The 24,048-nt window shown below is 35.6% G+C and overlaps 1 protein-coding gene across 1 annotated transcript in view; it reads right to left on the reverse strand.

The window, feature by feature from the left end:
- Nucleotides 1-22,585, reverse strand: part of CCDC7 (coiled-coil domain containing 7) — a 403,758-nt gene extending 381,173 nt beyond the window's left edge. Inside the window, 3 exon segments of the mRNA XM_087420895.1 lie at nucleotides 12,174-12,257; nucleotides 20,969-21,061; nucleotides 22,273-22,585. Coding sequence (XP_087277021.1) covers nucleotides 12,174-12,257; nucleotides 20,969-21,061; nucleotides 22,273-22,551 — 456 coding nt within the window. The 5' untranslated portion in view covers nucleotides 22,552-22,585.
- Between the last annotated feature and the right edge of the window lie 1,463 nt (nucleotides 22,586-24,048).

Consider the following 24,048-nt stretch of genomic DNA (forward strand, 5'->3'; position numbering starts at 1 on the left):
GAATATACAATGGGGAAAGGACAGTCTCTTCAATAAATGGGGACAACTGGACAACCACACGCAAAAGAATAAAACTGGACCACTAATCTTACACTATGCACAAAAATTAACTCAAAATGGATTAAAGACTTGAATGTAAGACCTGAAACCATAAAAGTCCTAGAAGAAAAGATAGGTAGTAAGCTCTTTGACATTAGTCTTGGAGATAAAAGCAAAGGCAACAATATCAAAAATAAACATGTGGGACTACATCAAACTAAAAAGCTTCTGCACAGCAAAGAAAACCATCAGCAAAATGTAAAGACAACTTACCAACTGTGAGAAAATATTTGCAAATCATATACTCAATAAGGGGTTAATATCCAAAATATATAAAGAACTCATACAACTCAACAACAAAGAAACAAATGACCCAATCAAAAAATGGGCAGAGAATACGAAGAGACATTTATCCAAACAAGATATACAGATGGTCAACAGGCACATGAAAAGATGTTCAACATCACTAATTATTAGGGAAATGCAAATCAAAACTACAATGAGATATCACCTCACACCCGACAGAATGGTTATTATTAAAAAGACAAGAAATAACAAGCATTGGAGAGGATGTGGAGAAAAAGGAACCCTCGTACACTGCAGGTGGGACTCTAAACTGGTACAGCCACTATGGAAAACAGTATGGAGATTCCTCAAGAAATTAAAAACAGAAATACTGTATGATCCAGCTATTCCACTTCTGGGTATTTAACCAAAGAACATGAAAACATTAACTCAAAAAAATATAAGTACCCCTTTGTTCATTGCAGCATTATTCACAATAGCCAAGACTCAGAAGCAACCTAAGTGCCCATCAATGGATGAATGGATAAAGAAGATGTGATATATATATATAACGGAATACTACTCAGACCTTAAAAAGACACCAAAATCTTACCATTTGCAAAAACATGGATGGACCTTGAAGGTAGTATGCTAAGCAAAATAAGGCAAACAGAGAAAGATAATTACCATATGACTTCACTCATATGTGGAAGATAAAACAACAACAAAAAAACACATAGATACAGAAAACAGATTGGTGGTTACCAGAGGGGAAGAGGGGAAAGGGAAGGTGAAAGGGGTAAAGGGGCACATCTGTACAGTGACAGATGGCAACCAGACTTCTGGCAGTGAACATGATGCTGTCTATATAAAAGTTGAAATATAATGACGTACACCTGAAATTTATATAATGTTATAAACCAATGTGACCTCAATAAGTAATAATAATGTAAGTAAAAAATAAATGAATAAATAAACAATAAGGATTCCATAAGACTTGGAAAAGAAGAAAAAAGCCATCTTTATTTGGATTGCATTAAATTTATAAGGGATATGACAGTATACCTGGAGAACCCTATACAATCAATGAAAAAAACTAACTCAAACCAAAGAATTAAAAAAAATAGCAGTACATAATCAGCACAAAAATTCAATAACATTTATAAACAAAAATAATAATCAGTTAGAAGATATAATGGATGAGAAAACCTAACACAATAGCAAACAAAAATGATAAAACACAAGAATAAACTTAACAAAAAAGTTTACATTTTTTTCTCTAGGGAGAAAACAAAGCACTGTTTAAACATTATACTAGGGCCAGCTCCGTGGCTTAGCGGTTAAGTGTGCGCGCTCTGATGCTGGCGGCCCGGGTTCGGATCCCGGGAGCGCCCCGAGGCACCACTTCTCCGTCCAACGCGAGGCCGAGTCCCACGTACAGCAACTAGAAGGATGTGAACCTATGACGTACAACTATCTACTGGGGCTTTGGGGGGAAAAAACTGAATAAATAAAATCTTTAAACATTATACTATATTTGAACAACTGGAAAGACATCCCTTTTCCTTGATTAAGATGTCTCAACATAACCAAGATGTCAATTATTCCTAGATTTATTTATAACTTTAATGCAATCTCATTAAGTTATATCAATGAGCTTTCTTACAATGCTATTTAAGTTGACACCTAAAGTTCACATCAAAAAAATAAACATCTAAGAATAGGTGGTATACTAGTTTCCAAGGGCCACCATAACAAATTACCAACAAACCGAGTGGTTTAAAACAAAAAATCATTCTCTCACAGTTCTGCCGGTCAGAACTCCAAAATCAAGGTGTTGGTAGAGCTCTACTCCCTCTAGAGGTTCTAAGGGAGATTCCTTTCCTCGACTCTTTCCAGCTTCTGGTGGTTCTAAGCGTTCCTTGGCTTGTGTATACTTAACTCCAGTCTCTGCTTCTGTCTTCACATGACCTTGTCCTCTGTGACTTCTCCTTTTCTATCTCTTATAAGGATACTTGTCAATGAATTTAAGACCCAGTTGGTTAATCCAAGATGATCTCATCTCAAAATCCTTAATTACATATGCAAAGACCCTTTTTCCAAATAATGTTACACTCACAGGTAATGGGGATAAAGACTCAAACATATATTTTTGGGGTCCACAAATCAACCCACAAAAACTAAAAAGTGAGAACCATGAAGAAAGACAAGTTAGTCCTGGTACATATTAAAATATTATAATTACTAGTCAGTCCCAATGGCCTAGTGGTTCAATTCAGCACTCTCACCACTTCAGTGGCCCGGGTTCATTTCCCAGTCATGGAACCACATCACTCGTCTGTCAGTAGCCATGCTGTGGTGGTGGCTCACATAGAAGAACTAGAAGGACTTACAACTAGAATATACAACTATGCACTGGGGCTTTGGGGAGGAAAAAAAAAGAGGAAGACTGGCAACAGATGTTAGCTCAGGGCGAATCTTTCCCAGCAAAAAAAAAATTACAATTACTTTCAATTATAATGAATTAAAACAATGTGGCATATAAACACACAGACAGAGTAAAAAAGAAGGTCCAGAAATAGACACGAGGCATGTAGAATTCAAGTATATGATAATGACAGAACTGCTAGGGCAAAAAAAGTCTTTGAAACAAATAGTGTTAGAACAACTGCAAAACCGTTTAGAAAGAGATAAAACTACATCCATTCTTCACACCATACACAAGAAGAACCTCTGCATATATGAGAGATCTAAATACAAAAGTATTAAACTATAAAAGTACTAGAAGACAACAGGAGTGAATTCCTTTACAATATGAATTTAGGAAAAGTTCTTCTATGACTAAAAACTCATATACAATAAAAGATTGGCAACCTGACTACATAACAAGAAGTGGAGGAGGAGGAAAAGGATGAGGAGGAAGAAAAGGAGGAGGAGGAGGAGAATGACCTTGGCATGACCAAAATTATCAAAAACAAAATCAAGATAAATGACAACATATAGATAAAGGTCAATATCCCTAATATACAAAGAACTTTTAGAAAATGAGGGAAAAAACAGATGAAAATCCTATACAAAACTGGTCAAGAGACATGAATAGACAATTCACAAAAAATCATAAAAATAGCCCTTAAGCATATGAAAAGATTTTCAAACACACTCATAAAAATGAAATTTAGGGGCCAGCCCCAAGGCTGAGCAGTTAAAGTTCCGCTCCACTTCAGCGGCCCGGGTTCACCGGTTCAGATCCCCGGTGCAGACCTACACCACTCACAAGCCATGCTGTGGCAGCATCCCACATACAAAGTGGAAGAAAACTGGCACAGGTGTTAGCTCCGGCCCAATCTTCCTCAAGCATAAAAAGAGGAGGATTAGCAAGGGATGTTAGCTCAGGGTGAATCTTCCTCAGCAAAAAAAGAACAAAAAGAAAAGAAATTTAAAACTACACCAATCTACCATTTCTCACCCAGCAGACTAGCAAAATTTCAAGAGGTGACATACACTCAATTGAAGAGGCTATGGGGAAACAGGTACTATCATAAATTGCTGGTAGAAATTAAAGGTGACACAATCCCTCAATGCAGAAAAGTTTTCCAAAGTCTAACAAAATTCATATGCTTTTACCTCTTGACACAGAAACCCCAACTATAAAAATTTACCTTGAATATATACATCTAAAAATATTAATATACATATACAGAAGACTATTCATTGAAGTATTATTTGCAATTGCAAAATACTGGAAACCACTTAAATGTTCAGATAGCATACTAATTGAGCAAAGTATGGTATACCCTATAAACTGTGGCATACTATAAACTCTATAGTACAAAATATGGTATATACTATGGCACAAAAAGCTGAACAGACAATTGTAATAAGAATGAAAAAGATCTCTATAAACGATATGGAGTAATTTCTAGGAAGTAATGTTAAGTGAAAAGAAAATGAAACAAAGGATATCTGATACACTACCTTTTAGATAAAAAAAGGAGGAGAAATAAAAGAAATATACAAAGACAGATAAAGAAATACTTATCTTTTAAAAGAGAAATATATGAAAGATAAACCAAAAACAATGAAGTCCGTTACCTGGAAGGAAAGGCCTGAGGAATGCAAAGGAAAGGAATATGGAAAAGAATGATACTTCTCTAAGTATACCTTTTTGCATTATTCTTTACTTATTGAAGTAGGTTAATGTTCTACATATTCCTAAAATAAAATTAAGTCAACAAGGATAGAAATGGGAAACTAAAACTAAAAGCAAACTTAAACAGATGAAACTGGTAACAGAAAAAGAAAAAAGAACTAATCCAAGTAACTCATGAATGCACAATTTAACAAATACCTTATACTCTGTCTTGAACAAGAGTGCTGCCAGGGGGTAAGGTGAGGGGAGGAGTTGAAAACAAATGATGAAAACCTTCTGGTAGCTTTGTGTTTAAAGTGCATGGGTGAAGAAATTCTTAATCTTAGAAGTAGTATAGGATTAAGCAAATGAATAAACGTGTTGATGTTGAGGGTTAGGATTCTCACTGTAGAAGAAAGGACTTACACATATGAAATGAAGGCGAGAACAAGCCCTGAGGTGAGAGATGGGAATTGAAGGTGTCTGTGAGAACTTCAGATTTCTAAATATGTCTATTCGTGTGTATACGTATGTATACGTGCACTTCATATATATGCAGGAATATGTGTGTATAAACTATGTATATGTGCACATACTTATATACATTTCCTAGTTCTGTCTGCTGAAATAGCATAGAAGCAAAGAAACCCCAGGATCAATGGGCACAGCTAACCATCAGATCTTAGTTTCTAATACCGTTTCCCATTAAAAAGAAACAGCCTCCATCAGCAAGATGGCAAATAGGAAGCCTGAGATCCTCCTTTCCCCACGAAGACAGGGATTTAACACCAAACAAACCAAATGCCTCTATGAGAAATACAGAAACCAGTTAAAAGGTGCCTGAACCTAAAAGGTTCCTGCACCCCAGGCAATGACAAAGCCAACCACAGCAAAGCCCAGTAGGAAAATTTTTCACACTCTCAACATTAACTTGTCAGAGCCCTACTCCTGCACTGAAGCACAATTGGAGGAAATCCCCAAATCTCATCTTTGCCTTGGGAATGGAAAGAAGTAGAACACATGTCGAACATTCTGACATTTAGTGGGTGCTGCCTAAGTACTGACAGGAAGAGGGTGCCAGGTTGAGGATTACTGAGAACAAAGACCATCAACCATGCACCAGAGTCTGCAATACCAAAGATAGACAATAGGTGGAGCTCAAGTACTGTGAGTTTCAAGGGCACCAGATAGACTGCAGTATCACAGAGATACACCAGGGGGAGTGCCTGAGTGGAAACCTACAAACCTTTTAATAGAGATTATAGGCATAAACCCAGAAGGAACATCCACCCAAATGAGATTTGAGAAGTCTCCAGAATCCAGGCAGGCTGATTGGAGGAAGTTCTCCCTAAAGGAAGTTAGACCACAAAGTCTGGGAGAGTTGTCTGATTCTTCAGGTGTAAAAATCCCAACAACAAAAAATAACAAGGCCTCCAAAGAACGAGGGAACCGTGACACATTTAAAAGAACAAATTAAATCTTCAGAAACTAACCTTAAAGAAACAGAGATATATGAATTGCCAGACAAAGAATTCAAAATTATTATCATAAAGATGCTTAATGAGTTAAAAGAGAGTGGAGATAGACAACTAAACGAAATCAGGAAAATGATGCATGAGAATATTAAGAAAAAGACAGAAACTATGAAGAAAAACTAAATAGAAATTCTGGAAATAAAGAATACAATAACTGAATTGAAAAATTCATTACAGGGACTCAACAGCAGACTTGACCATGTAGAGAAAAGAATCAGCAAACTTGAAAGACAGGACCTTCAAAGTTACCTAGGCAGAGAAGGAAAAAGAAAAAAGAATGAAGAAAAATGAAGAGAGCCTGAGGGAATGTATGGGATACCATGAAGTAGAAACACATGCGCATTATGGGAATCCAAGAAGAAGAAAGAAAGGGACAGAGAACTTATTTGAAAAAATAATGACAGAAAATTTCCCAAATCTGAGAAGAGAAATGGACATGCAAATTCAAGTAGCCTAAAGAATTCCAATTAGAAAAATATCTAGACATCTATACCAAGCTACATCATAATCAAACTGTCAGAAGTCACAAAGAGAGAGAGAATCTTGACAATGGCAACAGAAATACAAGTCATTACGTAGAAGCATGCTCCTATCAGATCATCAGCAGATTTCTAACCAGAAAGCTTGCAGGCTACAAGGGAGTGGGATGATATATTCAATGTACTGAAAGAAAAAACTGCCAACTAAGAATACTATATCTGGCAAAACTGTCCTTCAAAAATAAGGGAGAAATCAAGACTTTCCCAGATAAAAAAAAAAACTGCTGAGGGAGTTCATCACCACTAGAGCTTCTCTACAAGAAATCCTGAAGGGAGTCCTACAAGTTAAAGAGAAAGGACAATAAACATCAACACAAAACCATATGAAAATATTAAAGTCCCTGGTAAAGGTAAATATACCAACAAATATAGAATCCTGTAGTATTGCAAAGTAGATGAATAAATCTCTTATAAAACTGGTACAGAATTTTTTTTAAAAAGCATTAAAAGTAATTATCAATTTATGTTAATGGATATGCAATATAAAAAGAGATAATTTGTGTCATGAGTAACATAAAGTAGGAGGGGGCAATGATATAAAATAGAAGAGTTTTTATACACAATTAAAGTTAAGTTGCTATCAGTTTAAAATAGATTGTCATATCTTTAAAAAGTTTTATGTAACTGCAATGTTAACCACAAAGGAAATATCTATAGAATATGCACAAAGACAACTGAGAAGGGAATCAAAATACGTCAGGACAAAAAAATCAACAAAACACAAGAGGAAGATAGCAAGAGAGGAAAAAAGGGAAAAAAGGAAAAAAATATATTCTGTCCAAATATATGGACAGAAATGAAGAGAGAAACAGACAACAAGACAATAACAGTAGGAGATTTCAATACCACACTTTTGGTTATGGCTAGAACAATCAGATTATTAATAATGAAAGAGAAGAGTTGAATGATACTATAAACTAGAGAGACATAACAAACATATCCAGAACACTCCACCTAACAACAGCAAAATACATGTTTTTCTCAAGCATACATGGAACATTCTCCAAGACAGACCACATGTTATGACACAAAACAAGTTTTAACAAATTTAAGAAGATGAAAATCATAAAAAGAACCTTCTCAAACACAGTGGAATAAAACTAGAAATCAACAGCAGAAAAAATACAAGATAATCCACAAATATGTGAAAATTAAACAATATGTTCTTAAACAACTCATAGGTCAGAGAAAAAATCAAAAAGGAATTTAGAAAATATCTGGAGACAAATGAAAACAACAACACAAAATACCAAAACCTATGGGATTCAGCAAAAGCAGTACTAAGAAGAAGTTTATAGTGGTAAATGTTTACATTAAAAAACATCTCAAACCAACAACCTAACCTTACACCCAAAGGAACAATAAAAAGAAGAACAAACTAAACCCAAAGTTAGCAGAAGAAAGGAAATAATAAATATTAGAGCAAAGATAAATGAAATAGAGAATAGAAAAAAATCAATGAAAACAAGAGTTGGTTTTGAAAAGATTAACAAAAGTAACAAGCCGTTGGTGACATTAAGTAAGAAAAAAAAGAGAAGACTCAAAAAGCTAAAATTAGAAATGAAAGAGGAGATATTGCAATGATGTCCACTGAAAGACAAAGGATCATAAAAGACTCCTATGAATAATTATATGCCAAAATATTGGATAACCTAGAAGAAATGGATAAATTCCTAGAAACATAACAAACTACCAAGACCAATCTATGAAAAAAATAAAAAATCTGAACAGACCTATACTAATGAGGAGATTGAAGCAGGAAGCAAAAACCCCCCAACAAAGAAAAGCCCAGAAATAGAGGACTTCACTGGAGAATTCTATCAAACATTAAAAAAATAATTAACACCAATTCTTCTCAAACTCTTCCAAATAACCAAAGAGGAGGGAATACTCTCAAACCTATACCATGAGGCCAGCATTACCCTGATACCAAAACCAGACAAAGACCTTACAAGAAAAGAAAATTACAGACCAATATCCCTAAGTAATATTGACGCAAAAATCCTAAACAAAGTACTAGCAAACAGAATTCAAAAGCATATTAAAAGGATTATACAGCAAAACCAAGTAGAATTTATACCTGGAACACAAGGATGGCTCAATACATGCAATAATATGTAACAATATAATACACCACATAAACAAAATGAAGAACAAAAACCACATGATCATCTCGCAATAGATGCAGAAAAAGCTTTTATTAGAAGATTCAACACTCTTTTGACAAAATTAATAAAAACAGTAAACTAAGAATATAAGGAAACTCAACATAAAAATCCATATACGAACATGTCACAACAAACACGATACTCCATGGGGAAAGACTGATAGCTTTTCCTCTAAGATCAAGAATAAGACAAGGTTGCCCAGTCTCGCCATCACTATTCAACACAGTACTGAAAGTTCTAGATAGAGCAATTAGAAAAGAAAAAAATAATAAAAGGCATACAAATTGTAAAACAAGAAGTAAAATTCTCTTTGTTTGCAAATGACATGATATATGTAGAAAACTAAAGATTCCACACACACAAAAGAAAACATTAGGACAAATAAATTCAGCAAAGTTGCAGGATACAAAATCAACACTCAAAGTCAGTTGCATTCCTATATGTTAACAATCACCAATCCAAAAAGAAAATTAAGAAAACAATCCCATTTACTATAGCATCAAAAAACATAAAAATATTTCAGATTAAACTTGACCAAGGAGGTAAAAGATTTGTACACAGAAAACTATAAAACATCTCTGAAGAAAATCAAAGAAGATAACAGAAAGACACCTCACACTCACGGATTGGAAGACTTATTATTGTTAAAATGTCCATGCTATCCAAAGCAATCTATAGATTCAATGAAATCCCTATCAAAATTCCAACGGCATTTTCTGCAGAAATAGAAAAAAACATACTAAAATTCATATGGAACCTCAAGGGACCTCAAATAGCTGAGACAATCTTGAAAAAGAAAAACAAAGTTGGAGGCCTCAAATTTCCTGACTTCAAAATATACTACAAAGCAACAGTAATTAACACAGTGCCATGCTGGCATAAAGATAGATAGATATGTACACCTAAAACTAATACAGTATTATATGTCAATTATATCTCAATTTTTAAAAATAAAAATAAAAAAATAATTTAAAAGATAGATACATAGACCAATAGAACAGAACTGATAGCCCAGAAATAAATTCTTGCACATAAGTCAAAATGATTTTTGACAAGGGTATCAAGACAACACAATGGGGAACAAACAATCTCTTCAACAAATAGTGCTGGGAAAAGTGGATATCCACATGCAAAAGAATAAAGTTAGACCCTTTCCCTACCATGTACAAAGTTAGACTATGTACAAAAATTAACTCAGAATAGATCCACAACCTAAATCTAACATCTAAACTTATTAAACTCCTAGAAGAAAATAGGGGGAAAAGCTTCAGGACATTGGATTTGGCAATGATTTCTTAGACATGACACCAAAAGCACAGGCTTAACAAAAACAAAAATAAACAAGTGGGACTACACCAAACTAAAAAGTTACAGCACAGCAAAGGAAACAATCAACAAAACGAAAAGGGAGAAAGTATTTGCAAAGCATATATCTGATAAGGGGCTAATATCCAAAATATGTAAGGAACTAATACAACTCAACAGCAAAAAAACAAATAACCTGATTAAAAAATGGGTAAAGCACTTGACTAGATATTTTTCCAAGGAAGACATACAAATGGCCAACAGGTACATGAAAGTGTGCTCAATAGCACTTATCATCAGGGAAATGCAAATCAAAACCACAATGAAATATTATCTCACACCTGTTAGAATAGCTGTTATCAAAAGGACAAGAGAAAACAAGTGTTGGCAAGAATGTGGAGAAAAGGTAACTTGTGCAACCACTGGTGAGAAAGTAAAGTGGTTCAGCAACTATGGAAAACAGTATGAAGGGTCCTCAAAAATTTAAAAATATAACTACCATATGATCTAGCAATCCCACTTCCAGGTATATATCCAAAGGAAACAAAATCACTATCTCAAAGAGATATCTGCACTCCCAAGTTCATTGCAGCATTCACAATAGCCAAGATATGGAAACAACCTAAGAGTCCATTGATGGATGAATGGATAAAGAATATATATACACACACACACACACACACAGAATGCAATATTATTCAGCCATAAAAAAGAAAGAAATCCTGCCAGTTGTGACATGGATGAATCTGGGAGACATTATGCTAAGTGACAAAAAAAGACAAATATTGCATGATCTCACTTATATATGGATCCTTCAAAAAAAATGAAAAAAAGCCAAACTCACAGTAACAGAGAATAGAATGGCGGTTACCAGGGGCTGCGGGGAGGGGGTCATAGGGAGTTATTGTTTAATACACACAGAGTTTCAGTTTTGCAAGATGAAAAGAGTTCTGAGATGGATGGAGGTGATGCCTGCACAACAATGTGAATGCACTTAATAATACTGAACTGTACACTTAAAAAATGGTTAACATAACCATAACTTGACGGTATGTGTATTTTACTACAGCAAAAAAATTGGAAAAAAATGTATACATCAATGTATATATAAATGTGTGTATGAGTGAATATATATACACACACACATATGTACTTATTTGTATGTTTTTTTTTCACAGCAAAAAACTATAAAATATATTATAAAATGTTAATGGTGCTTATACATTAGAGTGAGATTACAGGCAATTTGTTTTCGTATGTACTTTTCTTACTTTTTCAAATGTTTCACAATAATACTTTTATAATCATATAACACAATAAACATTATTTTTCAAAACTCCAAAAATAAAAAAGTGCATTACCAAATAGCATGTCAATATTATTTCATTTTTCTTTTTTCTTTTTTGTTTTGTTTGGCTTTTTTTTTTTTGCTGAGGAAGATTCGCCCTGAGCTAACATCCATGCCAATCTTCCTCTATTTTGTATGTGGGATGCCTGCCCCAGCACAGCTGATGAGTGGTGTAGGTCTGCGCCCGGGATCCAAACCCGCGAACCCTGGGCCACCAAAGCGGATCGTGCTGGACTTAACCACTATGCCATGGGGCTTGCCCAATATTATTTCATTTTTAAAAAAATAATATATATAACTATGGAAAAACAGGAAGGTAAACAAAAATGTTCACAATAGTTGGTTATCTCAGGGAAATAGGATTTTGGTGATTTTTATTTTCTTTTTGCATGTCTTTATTTTTTTAATTTTCATTAATTATGACATATTACTTTTGTAATATAAACTTGCTTAGAAAAAAACACAATAAAGTATAAATACCACATAAGAAAATACTAATGATCCAATCAATGCTGTACTTAAAGAAAAATTCACAGATCTAAATGCCTATGTTAAGAATAAAGAAAAATAAAAATAATGTTTTCTAATGTCTATTGTAACTCCTTAAGTCATTGTATCTACAAGACTAATATTGCTGAATGGATTTTCACATTCAAGTTTAATCAATATAACTTTAAATATTTTATTACTAAAAGTATTAATAATTTGATTATTAATAATAATTAATATAATTAATATTGTTGGTTTATCACTGATTTATTATTAACATTATTGATTGCTAATAATTAAAATTATTAAAATATTAAGTGTACATAGAATACCTACATTACGTTCCTCCTTAACTGCTTCCTCTAACTGAGCTGCAAATTGTGAACAACATATCAAGAATGAACTCAGATCATCCCCAACCTTTTGAAAAGAATAACAAAACAGAAAGTCACTTTTATTTCAGAATCCATATGCATATCCATTTATATTTCAGTATATTTAACAACTTCTGAAAATATTTTCGTGTAGGTAACTTATGTCCCTTCAAACATATAAGACACAAAACCATAGTCCAAATGCTATACTAGCAAATTCTCCCAGAAAGAAAGTTTGGAAGAAAAGTACATTCTGGGGAGTGGCCCATTAATGACATATACCCAGCTACATCTCTCCCGTCATTCTCCTCTATACAGTTGCAGAAAAGCAAGCATCCTAGACTTAGACTCCTGAAATTTCTAGGTGGCCAAAAAAGGTATCCACTGTGTAAACATCTCTTTGTGTTAGAAAATGAATGCCAGTTATGACTTCTGATTATAAGTATACTTGCCAAGAGCTGTAGTCTTTCATCCTCACTTAATTGGCAATAGAAAACTTTGAGGAAAAAAATAGTTACAGATTAAAATGTCACAATGATTGAATCTGTTCTAGTAGAGCAGTGATTTGTAAATCAGAGAACTGATCCATGACAAACAAATCTCAGATGCTTATACACACTTAGGATTCTCATAGAATGTTCTCCATGAGCAATATGTTCCTTCACCATTACATTTTAAACATACTCAGGCGCATATACCTTTTTGTCATGGTAAAGACCTACAATCATATAGGAGAGGGCAGAAAAACTGCAACAGTCATTTAGCAGAACAAGAAAATGAATGAACTAGAGTTACTAATCACAAATATTAAGTGAGACCATTAGCAGACTTGGGGATTTTCTTCCACCCACATTCAGGGGCCACAAATATAGAGAAGGCGGAGATTGATTTGATCAGAGTTTCAGTTTAACAAAATAAAAATCAATAAGTAATCAATAAAGCAAGACAGGGCAAGAGACTTAAGGACATATGCAAGGGAGCAATGATAACAATGGCATGGAATTTAAGCTAGGTAAGTAAGAACACAAGGATTTGGGACAGTAAAAGGCAGTAGGATCAACAGATTACAGTTCCCAATGGAATCAAAGGATTTTTGGAGTCAGAATATTAGACAGACTGAGTGGGAAAGATAAAGGCAGTGGCCAGAGATTAGGATGGCTGAAATTTAAATTATGGAAGTTACAGTTATTGGTAATGACAAGGACTAGAGGATATCATCTTGTCAGTTAGAGGTTGAGGTAGGATAGAAGGCAAGATCATTGAAGGAAAGAAATTCAATAAACTGAGATGCCAGATTATTTCGAAAGATTTTCTACATGGATATCGAAATCATTAAAAATTATGACAACAGTAGTGTTACGAAACAAGTAGAATATCATAACAATAGAGACTATTAGTTGCCTATCTTATATTATAAGATTATTCTTTTCTTCCTTACTAAAAGTACCTCAGTTTTTTTAGGGATGACAATATGCATAGCTAATAATAATAATAATAAATTTCCAAGCCTCCTTTACCAATAAGGGTAGCCACGTGTCCCAATCAGGCTAATGAGACAAAAAGAAATTGTTGGGCAGCACTTCTAAAAAGATTCTTAAAAGGGAGGCAGAAATGCCACTTCTGATTAGGATGTAAAAAGACATGAGAGGCCTTAACTCCAGTGTTAACTTCCCAAAAAGAAAAAATATATAAAATAAAATAATTATCATGCTTTTCCTTGAGGACACTGAAAAGGAGAGGACACAAGGAAAACTTGATGAACTGAATTCCACAGAAGAACACTTTGTAGATGAGTAAAGAACCAAGGCCACATCCGTACCTAAAGGGGGCATGGTGGAGGGAAAAGAGCATTTGGCCTAGTGTGTACAGTCAAAAAGCGGGCCTGCTATTGACAAACAAAATTCAGAGGATGAAGAAAAACCAGCTGAGCCTTTGACAGCCATTTAAGCTGACAGATGGACTGGAATGAGGAAGAGCTCCCAAAGCAAATCACTCAATCCCACCATTTTTCTCCCACCAAACCCCTCCCCATCTGAATTTTACCAAGAACGTAGCAGAAGAGGAAACCTACGTACCCAATAGGAATGGTAAAAATTTTAAATACCAACAATACCAATTTTGGTAAGGATGTGGGGCCACTGGAACTCGCACACAGAGCTGATAGGAACACACAATGGTACTGCCATGATGGGAAACAGTTTGACGATTCCTCAGAAAGTTAAACATATACTTACACTATAACCCACCAATCCTATTCTTAAGTAATTATCCAAGATTAACGAACACACATGTCCTCACAATGACTTGTACACAAATGTTCATAGGAGCTTCACTCATAATAGCCAAAATAGCTACTGGATCCATCAACCTAAATGTTTTTTAACGGCAAATAGATAAACAAATTATGGTACAGCCATACAATGGAATACTCTTCACAATAAAAGGAAGAAATTACTGATACATAGAACAACATGGATGAATCTCAAAAACATTATGATGAGGAGGGAAAAGCTAGATAAATAAGGCTACACACTGTATGATTTTATTTATATGAAATTCTAGAAAAGGCAAAACTATAGTGATAAATCAGTGGCTGTCTAGAGCCAGGGTAGGAGGAGAGAACTGACTGCAAAAGGTTATAAGGGAGCTTTTTAGGATAATGAAAATGTTTTATAGTTTGATTGTGGTGGTGATTACACAACTATAAAAAAAGAAGGAGCTAGAGAAATCTCATCCTGCACAATCTTGTGGTAATTGTATTTCAAAGCTCTGCCAGGATTGAACTTTTCGAAAATGTGAACCAAAACTATTAAAATTGAAGTCCAAACTCCTTCCAACTAAAATACTGGCAAGATTAAAGAAACAAGCCCCTCAGGGGAAGCAGCAATAGGAGAGACTGTGGATTAGACAAATCAGACAAGAACTCAACCTAATTAAACATAGGGATCACTTCCTGACCAACTCAATTCTTAGAGGAATAAGAATGATCAGCCCTTCACTCTAAATTCCAGAAAAGAAAGGGCAAACATTCTCTAGAAAACAAAACACTGTACCACAGTTTCCGATGTTCTTCTAAATACAATGCTTGAGATCCAATAAAAAATTACAAAACATATGAAGAACCAGAAAAATACAACCCATAATCAAAAGAAAAAATAGTTAGAAGAAGCAATCACACTGATGATCCAGATATTGGAATTAGCAGAGAACAAATTTTTAAAACTCTATTATCAATAAGATAAAAGAATTTACAGGAAAAGATAGAGTAGGTGAACAGATGGATAAAAGCAGGAGAGATACAAAAACCCCTACAAAGGAACCAAAAGATAATCCTAAATGTAAAAATTACAATATTTGAAGCTAAAAGTTTCATTGGCTAGAGCTTAACAGCAGATCAGATACCACAGAAAGGACTGGTGAACTTGAAGATAGGGTAATGTATGTTGTCCAAACTGAAGCACAGAAAGAGAAACATTGAAATAAATGAATGGATTGTGAGTGATTGCTTACACTGTATCTAGCAGTCTAACATATGTGTAATTGGAGTCTCATACAAAGGAGGAGGGGAGGCAGTAAAATATTTGAAGAAATAGTCAATGAAAATTTTCCAAATTTGATGAAAAACATCAACTCACAGACTCAGCTTGATGGACTCCAAGCAGAATAAATACAGAAAATATCTCACCAAGGCATATCTAATCAAATTGCTGAAACCCAACGATAAAGAGAAAATCTTTAAAGCAGTCAGAAAAAAAGACAAAACAATAATATCACAACAATAGCACAAAAAAAATAAGTCAGGTAAATGTTATACTGCTATAAGGTTCTCACATTAGAAATGAAGTGGTATAATATTAATTCAAGATAGATTGTGATAAGTTTAAGATGCATATTGAATCCCTAGAGAAAGCACAAAAAAAGACATAGGTAAAAAGCAAAAATGAAATAAAATAAAACACTAAAAAATACATAATTAATCCAAAGTAAAACAGAAAAGAAAGAATAAAAGAGCAAAAAACATATAGGACAAAAAGAAAGTAAATAACAGGATAGTAGACTTAATTCACATTATTTCATTAACATTTCATTATAATAAATTAATTACATGATATGACATTTAATTGCATCAATTAAATGTAAATGAACCAAATGCACTAATTAAAAGACAGAGATTGTCAGACTGGATAAAAAAGCAAGACTCAACTATACGCTATTTCAAAGAGACACACAGTAAATACACAGTTATAGAAAGTCTGAAAATAAAGTTTGAGAGAGGATATAACATACAATGACTAATCATAAGAAAGCTGATATCAGACAAAATAGACATCAGAACATAAAAGTGTGTCAAAGATAAAAAACAGTTTTGGACTTCCAGTTCTGGCCATGATGGACTAAGCCCATTCCTCTAATCCTCCCTCCTACAACTAAAATGCTGTAGACAACACAACAAACCAACAAAAGAAAATTCTGAAAGGTGGAATAAGAAGGCAGAGGTCTTGGGACTTGAGGAATACAAGAGTTCCTTGGGTTTTCTTTTTACCTACATATAAATAAAATGTCTGGGACACTGCAAAAGACAGCAACCTGAAGTGTCAATAAGCACAGAGGCAAAAAAAGCCCTAAGAAAAGCCACAGGACTATGAAAAGGACTCTCTAGTGTAATACAAAACCTTTTTGACCCTACTTATGCTACTTGAGCCAAACACCAAGAAAAAAACTGCACCACCACCCATAGGTGTTAACAGAACTGAAAAATAATACCGCAGTGAAATTGGGCCCTCCATTACCCTCATCGGTGTGGTGTCAACAAGGCTGAGTGGAAAGTCAATCTCCACCACCTACTGGTGGTAGTAGGTGGCACTCCAATTCCCCCACCAGAATGGTGTTGGTGGAACAAAGCAGGGAACTGAACTTCTACCCTTGTCTAAAAGTAGAATCAGAACGAGTCCAGGAAGTCTGCTCTCATCACTATTATTAAATATAATATAGAAGCCAGAGCCAGCACAATAAGTCAAGAGAAGGAAACAAAAAGCATTCAGATTGGAAAGAAAGAAGTAAAATTGTCCCTATTTGAAGATGACATAATTGTCTATGTAGGAAATTCCAAGGAATCTGCAGAAAAACTCCTAGAATAAAAAAGTACATTGACAGAGTGATGTCAGCGTCATGGCGCAATGAGCTTTCCCGTAAACTCTCCCCCTGATAAGAGATAACAAAAGGAACAGTCACAGACCAACAACGGACTCCTAGACAGTGAAAAGCAAGATCAGAAAGATCCACACTGCCATACATCTGAGAGTGGAACGTGCTGGGCCCCTGGAGGAAGTGGGGAGAGGTAAGGAGAACTCCTCTCCCTCCCCATCAGATCAGGGATCCCAGTCCGCGTGGCTCCCAGAGAGGGGGGAGGGGCGGCCCTCTGCAGGGAAACCGTAGCTCTTCGGGCTCTCTCAGCCAGTAGGAAACTCCCACAAAGAGAACTCAGAACTGCTACAGGGGCACCATCAACATCTGAGCACCCCAGGAAAGTGGATAACAAGGGGTGATCAAGAAGCCTCCCACGCCAGCAACCCAGCGGGCAAAAGAGAGAGCCCTCCCCCTCCCCACAAACTGGACACTGCAGCTCAGTCGACCAGACCAGGTCAAGCAGCCGGTGGATCGCAGTGAACAACCAGGGCAGAGTGCAGGGGGCTCAGATTACACAGCCCTTAACCCCCACACAGTGGTGGTGGGTGGAAATTGCAACCAGATATTTCCAGGATGAGGAAAAATAAAGCCAATACAGGGACCACAACGCAAAGGTACATGAAATCACCAGACCAGAAGGAAAATCACAAGCACCCAGAAACTAACCCTGAAGACACAGAAATCCATAACCTAAACAACAGAGATTTCAAAATAGCTATCATAAAAAAACTCAACGAAATACGAGACAACACAGACAAACAATTCAATGAGATTAGGAGTTTCTTCACAAAAGAGACTGAAATCCCAATCAGTACTGATGGAGATGAAGAACACAATGGAGGAGATAAAGGAGAATCTGGAATCTTTAAAGAACAGAGCTGACAATATGGAGGAAAGAATTAGCATTATAGAGGATAGGAATACAGATATGCTTCAGATGGAAGAGGAGAGAGAACTAAGACTAAAAAGAAATGAAGAAAGTCTCCAAGAAATATCTGACTCTATCAGGAAATGTAACATAAGAATTATAGGTATTCCTGAGGGAGAAGAGAGGGAAAGAGGAACAGAGAGCCTATTCAAGGAAATAATAGCTGAGAACTTCCCAAATCTGGGGAAGGAGCAGGAAATACCAGTAAGTGAAGCCAATAGGTCACCTAAATACGTCAACAGGCAAAGGCCCACTCCACGACATGTAATGGTAAGGCTGGCCAAAGTCAATGACAAAGAAACAATATTAAGGGCAGCTAGACAAAAACAAAAAATAATGTACAAAGGAACTCCCATCAGGCTCTCAGCGGACTTCTCAACAGAAACTTTACAGGCTAGGAGAGACTGGAATGATATATTCAAAATACTGACAGACAAAAACTTTCAGCCAAGAATACTCTATCCAGCAAAAATTTCCTTCAAATATGATGGAGAAACAGTAACTTTCCCACATAAACAAAAGCTAAGGGAGTTCATGGCCACGAGACCCCCACTACAAGAAATACTCAAGAAGGCCCTCAGGCCTGAAAAAAAGAAAGGCAATACAAAGCTTGGAGCAAGGAGAAAAATAGGTAGACAAAACCAGAAAAATAGTAGATCTTTACCGAATAGGTTAGCAACCACCTAAATACCAAAATCAAAGATCAAAGGAAGGAATTCACCAAAAATAAATATAACCTCATCACTGTAAACACACACCCACAACACAAGCTAGAATAAGGTATAACAAGAATGACCTAGAAGGGGAAGAGGAAAGTGATTGAATTGACTTAGTATAAGGAAATAAGAGGCCATCAGATAATGCACTATCTCATACACAAGATTTTTTATACAAACCTCAAGGTAACCACTAAACAAATAATCAAAACAAAATCACATATGATAAACAAAGAGAAAACTAGATGAGTCATATGACAGAACAACCAAACTGAATTGGCAGTCCTAAACAAATGGGACAAGAAACAAAGGAAACGCAAAAGAACCAGAAAATAAGTGACAAAACAGCAACATTAAGCCCTCATATATCAATAATTACCCTAAATGTAAATGGATTGAACTCTCCACTCAAAAGATACAGAGTGGCAGGATGGATTAAAAAGTAAGACCCAACAATATGCTGCCTCCAGGAAACACATCTCAGCTCTAAAGACAAGCACAGGCTCAGAGTGAAAGGATGGAAGACAATACTCCAAGCTAATGGCAAACAAAAGAAAGCAGGTGTTGCCATACTCATATCAGACAAAGTAGACTGCAAGATAAAACAGGTTAAGGAGACAAAAAAGGGATATAATGATAAAAGGGACACTCCACCACGAAGACATATCACTTATAAATATATATGCACCCAACATAGGAGCACCAACCTACATAAAGCAACTATTAACAAACCTAAAAGGAGACATTAACAACAACACAATAATAGTAGGGGATCTTAATACCCCACTTACATCAATGGATAGATCATCCAGATAAAATGTCAATAAAGAAATAGTGGACTTAAATGAAAAACTGGACGAGATGGACCTAGTAGACATATACAGAGCACTCCAACCAAAAACAGCTGACTACACATTCTTCTCAAACGTGCATGGAACATTCTCAAGGATAGACCATATGTTGGGAAACAAAGCAAGCCTCAATAAATTTAAGAAGAGTGAAATCATAACAAGCATCTTTTCAGACCATAATGCTATGAAACTGGAAATCAACAACGAAAAAAAAACTGGGAAAGTGACAAAAAAAGTACATTGAGCAAGGTTGCAAGATATAAGATCAACATACAAAAAAATCAATCATATTTCTCTATACTAGTAACAAACATGTGGAAACTGAAATTAAAAACATAATGCCATTAAAAATCATTCCAAAAATCATGAAATATCAATGTAAAAATATAACAAATCATGCATAGGATCTGTATGATTAAAATTACAAAATGTTGATGAAAGAAATCAAACAAGACCTCAATAAATGGAGACACATACAATGTTCATCAATTGAATGACTCAACATTGGTGTTCTATTACATGGAGCCAAACTCGATCCCTAACTAACAAAACTAATTATAAAACAGAAGAATAATACTCTATAAGTAAAGTGTATTAAATTACAGTTGAATATTATGAAATATGTAAAATAATTCATCTCATCAATATATTGAAAGAGAAAAACCACATAACCAAGTTAATAATTATATTACTTTAATATATATAAGGACATTTGTTCAAACTCAATAACCTCTTTATTGTTTTGGTTTTTTATTTAGCAAACTAGAAATAGAAGAATACTTTCTTAACGTGATAAAGAATATACATCTCAAACCAACAGCCAACCACATGCTTAAAAAATTAAACCGGAGAGGCATTAGCATTAAAAGTAGGCTCAAGGTATAGACATGTCTTCATTAAACATGACAAGATAAATGTTAGCAGAGGATGGAAAAACCAGTACACTACTTTCAAGTTTCCTAACAGGTTCATTTTCATAGATGGGGAATTCATTCTGAGAACATATATGGACTCCAAAAGAAAGCCTTAACCTTTTCAATGTTAATGTCGCTACATTAAGGTTACATACACTTACAGATAAAGTTAATTCTTCATGTTCAGGCTTCACAACTGGTTTTTCTCCATTTTGATTGCTAAATCCATAGGTTTCTTCCAAAGAAGAAACAACCTATGAGAAAATCAAAGCAAATTAAGTACTTTCATAGTTCAAAATTATTATATTAAATGTAAAAAGACATTTAGTCTTTCATGTCAGGATCTTTTTAGCAGTAAGAATTATTTCTGCCAATGCCATAAACTTAAATTTTCTATCTCATGCCCCATCTCATATCATCATGAAGAAGTGATGAGCAACAGTCTTTGATCCTACTTCCTAGCAATGGAGAAAGGCCCAAAGACTCTTCCATTTCTGTGTTGACAAGTATCTAAAAGGGAGACGGTCTGTTTATGAATCGTTGAAGCATCAAGTCTACTTACCACCAGAGTAGTACTCAAAATCTGACTAACTCAACTTTCTTCTCTGAAGAGAGTGGGGAAAATAGAGTGATGGAGACCAGAAAGCAACAAATTTTTAAAGGAAATTCTCTGAGCTAACCCCGCAAACTTTGTATTTTGGAAGGTGACAAACTATATTCTTTTTATATTTGCGCTATTTCTCATTATTCTCACTCGGTATTTGGTACATTTACAATTCAATTCTGGATCACTGTGCAAAAAGAAACTCAGAGAAAGGGAGTGTTTTGTTTTGGTTTTTTCCCAACACTAAGAGCTAAAGTTTTTAAAGTGCAGAGCAGAGTTAACATAGCAGACATGCGACTTAGAAAGGCCTACCCTTAGAACGATCTGCTTGCAAGGTTGGCTGTGGACTGGCACCTCAGAATTTGGATTTCAGGAGGGTTCCCATCATTCAATAACTGATAACAGGGGCTCAATGTCCCTAAACTGTTTGTGCAAACAATGTGATTTATGCTGAACACCTGCTTTCCTTCAGGGAGTCTGCAATTTTGGTACATGCTGGTAGAGAGTCCCTAGGTAACCAACCCCCCAAAAAACCCTGGGAACTGAGTCTCTAATGAGCTTCTCTGGTACACATTTCACATGAGTTGTCACAATTTGTTGTTGGAGAAATTTGTTGTTGGAGTCACACACATGTCCTGTGTCACTCCAAAGGTAGAGGAATCTTGGAAGCTTGGACCTGGTCTCCTCCAGACTTCACCCCATGTGTCTTTTCCTTTTGCTTACTTTGCTTTGTACCTTTCACTGTAATAAATCTTAGCCATCGATATGACTTGATGCTGAGTCGAGTGAGTTCTCCAGCAAATCACTAAACATGGGGATGGTCATCGGGATCCCCAACACATAGAACAAAAAGTGTCTTACCATCTTCAGATGTTTGGTAATTTTCCTGATTGATTCTTCTTCTCCTATTAAGTCCTTTGTCTTACTTGACGGTATGGGCAAAGCATATCTTACAATGGATTCTCCTGTTGGTGGAGATCTTAAGACCATTGGTTCAAGTTTATCACGTACTAATTTTGCACTATGTTTTTCCTTGGGTTTAGGTGACAATGGTGAATTACGTAGTCCTTTTTTATAAGTTAATTCTGGAACACTTGCCAATTTATTATTAGCTGCCAACACACGCTTTACTGGCTTCATTTTGTTATTTACTTAGCTTCCAAATTATAGATGAAAAAACTGTATTCCTCTCTGTGAATAAAATATTAAGATTTCAGATTAAAAATGATGGCAGGATTATCAATTGCCTTGAAGACGGTGAATCCCAAAATCAACTCTGGAGAAATTACAAAATGAAGAGGGAAACATTCCTAACAACAAACAATAACAGTAAATTTTTTTAAAAACACACAAAAAAACCTGTGAGAAACACCTAGAGGTAACTGAAGGCTGATTTAGGTATGGGCATTTAGGATGGGGGCTGAAGGGAGGGAAGAAGACAGTGGCAGCAGTGAGAGAATATAATTAGAAAACTTTAAAATTTTATTCTTACCTTTCCCCCATTTTTGAGCTAATATATGGCCTTTATATATATATCATTATTTCCATAGGAGTATTAGCCTAGGCACAGGGTATCAGCAAGATAATATCAAGGCAGCACCAAAGTCATGCTGGGATAAGGAAGTATAGACTGGGCAGGCCTTACGATTTCATTCTTGTATTTCTCTCTTTCTCCAAAGCTGATTGACTAGGTCTCAGGACAATGCCTCCTCCCAAAGAATTTTAAAGTATATGCCTGACCATGGGAGTTGTCGGGTATACTGGTAAAATTAAGATAGAGTAGCATTGGTTCTCTGTTGTGTGAAGCTCTCTACACTTAGACTAATCCCATTATTGTGGGTTGAACTCTGCCCCCCAAAAAGGCATGTTCAAGTCCTAACCCCTGGTACCTATGAATATGACAGTATTTGAAAATACCATCTTTGCAGATGTAACCAAGTTAAGATGACGTCATACGGGATTGGAGTGGGCCCTAAATCCAATGAGTGGTGTCATTTTAAGAAAGCAATGTGAAGACACAGGCAGGTAGACATACAGGGAAGAAGCCCATGTAATAAGAGACCGCAGTGAGTGATGCAGCCACATGCCAAAGAACGTTAAGGATTGTCAGCATCCACCAGAAGCTAGGAAGAAGCAAAGGAAGTCTTCTCGAGACCCTTCGGGGGAGCATAGCCCTGCCAAACCTTCATTTCAGACTCCTAGACTCCAGAACTGTGAGAGAATAAATTTCTGTTGTTTTAAACCACCAAGTTTGTGGTACTTTTTTAGGCAGCCTTAGAAAACTAATACACATGCTGATGGAAGTGATCCAATAGAAAGCAAAACGTATGATTGGTAGAGAGGAAAACTGCTGGGATGACACCCTTGAGAAAGCAAGACGAAACGGGTTTTAATGCACAAATGGGCCAATACACTTCAGATAGGCACAGGGAAGGTGCACCCATGGTAACAGACAGGAGGGCAGAGACGTGGGCTACTTCAGGAGACCGGTAAGAAGGGGATGGGACGCTCACCAAACGCCGGACAACGACGTAACAAAGGGACCCATGAAGTTCACATGAAGACAAAAATAAAAGTTACACGCAGTGAACAGCTATATTTACAAGAAAATATTTAAGGATTTTACATATTTACTTC

This window comes from Ceratotherium simum, chromosome 32, assembly GCF_057802395.1.
Source record: "Ceratotherium simum simum isolate JZ-2026a chromosome 32, ASM5780239v1, whole genome shotgun sequence".
In the NCBI taxonomy this organism is placed as follows: Eukaryota; Metazoa; Chordata; class Mammalia; order Perissodactyla; family Rhinocerotidae; genus Ceratotherium; species Ceratotherium simum.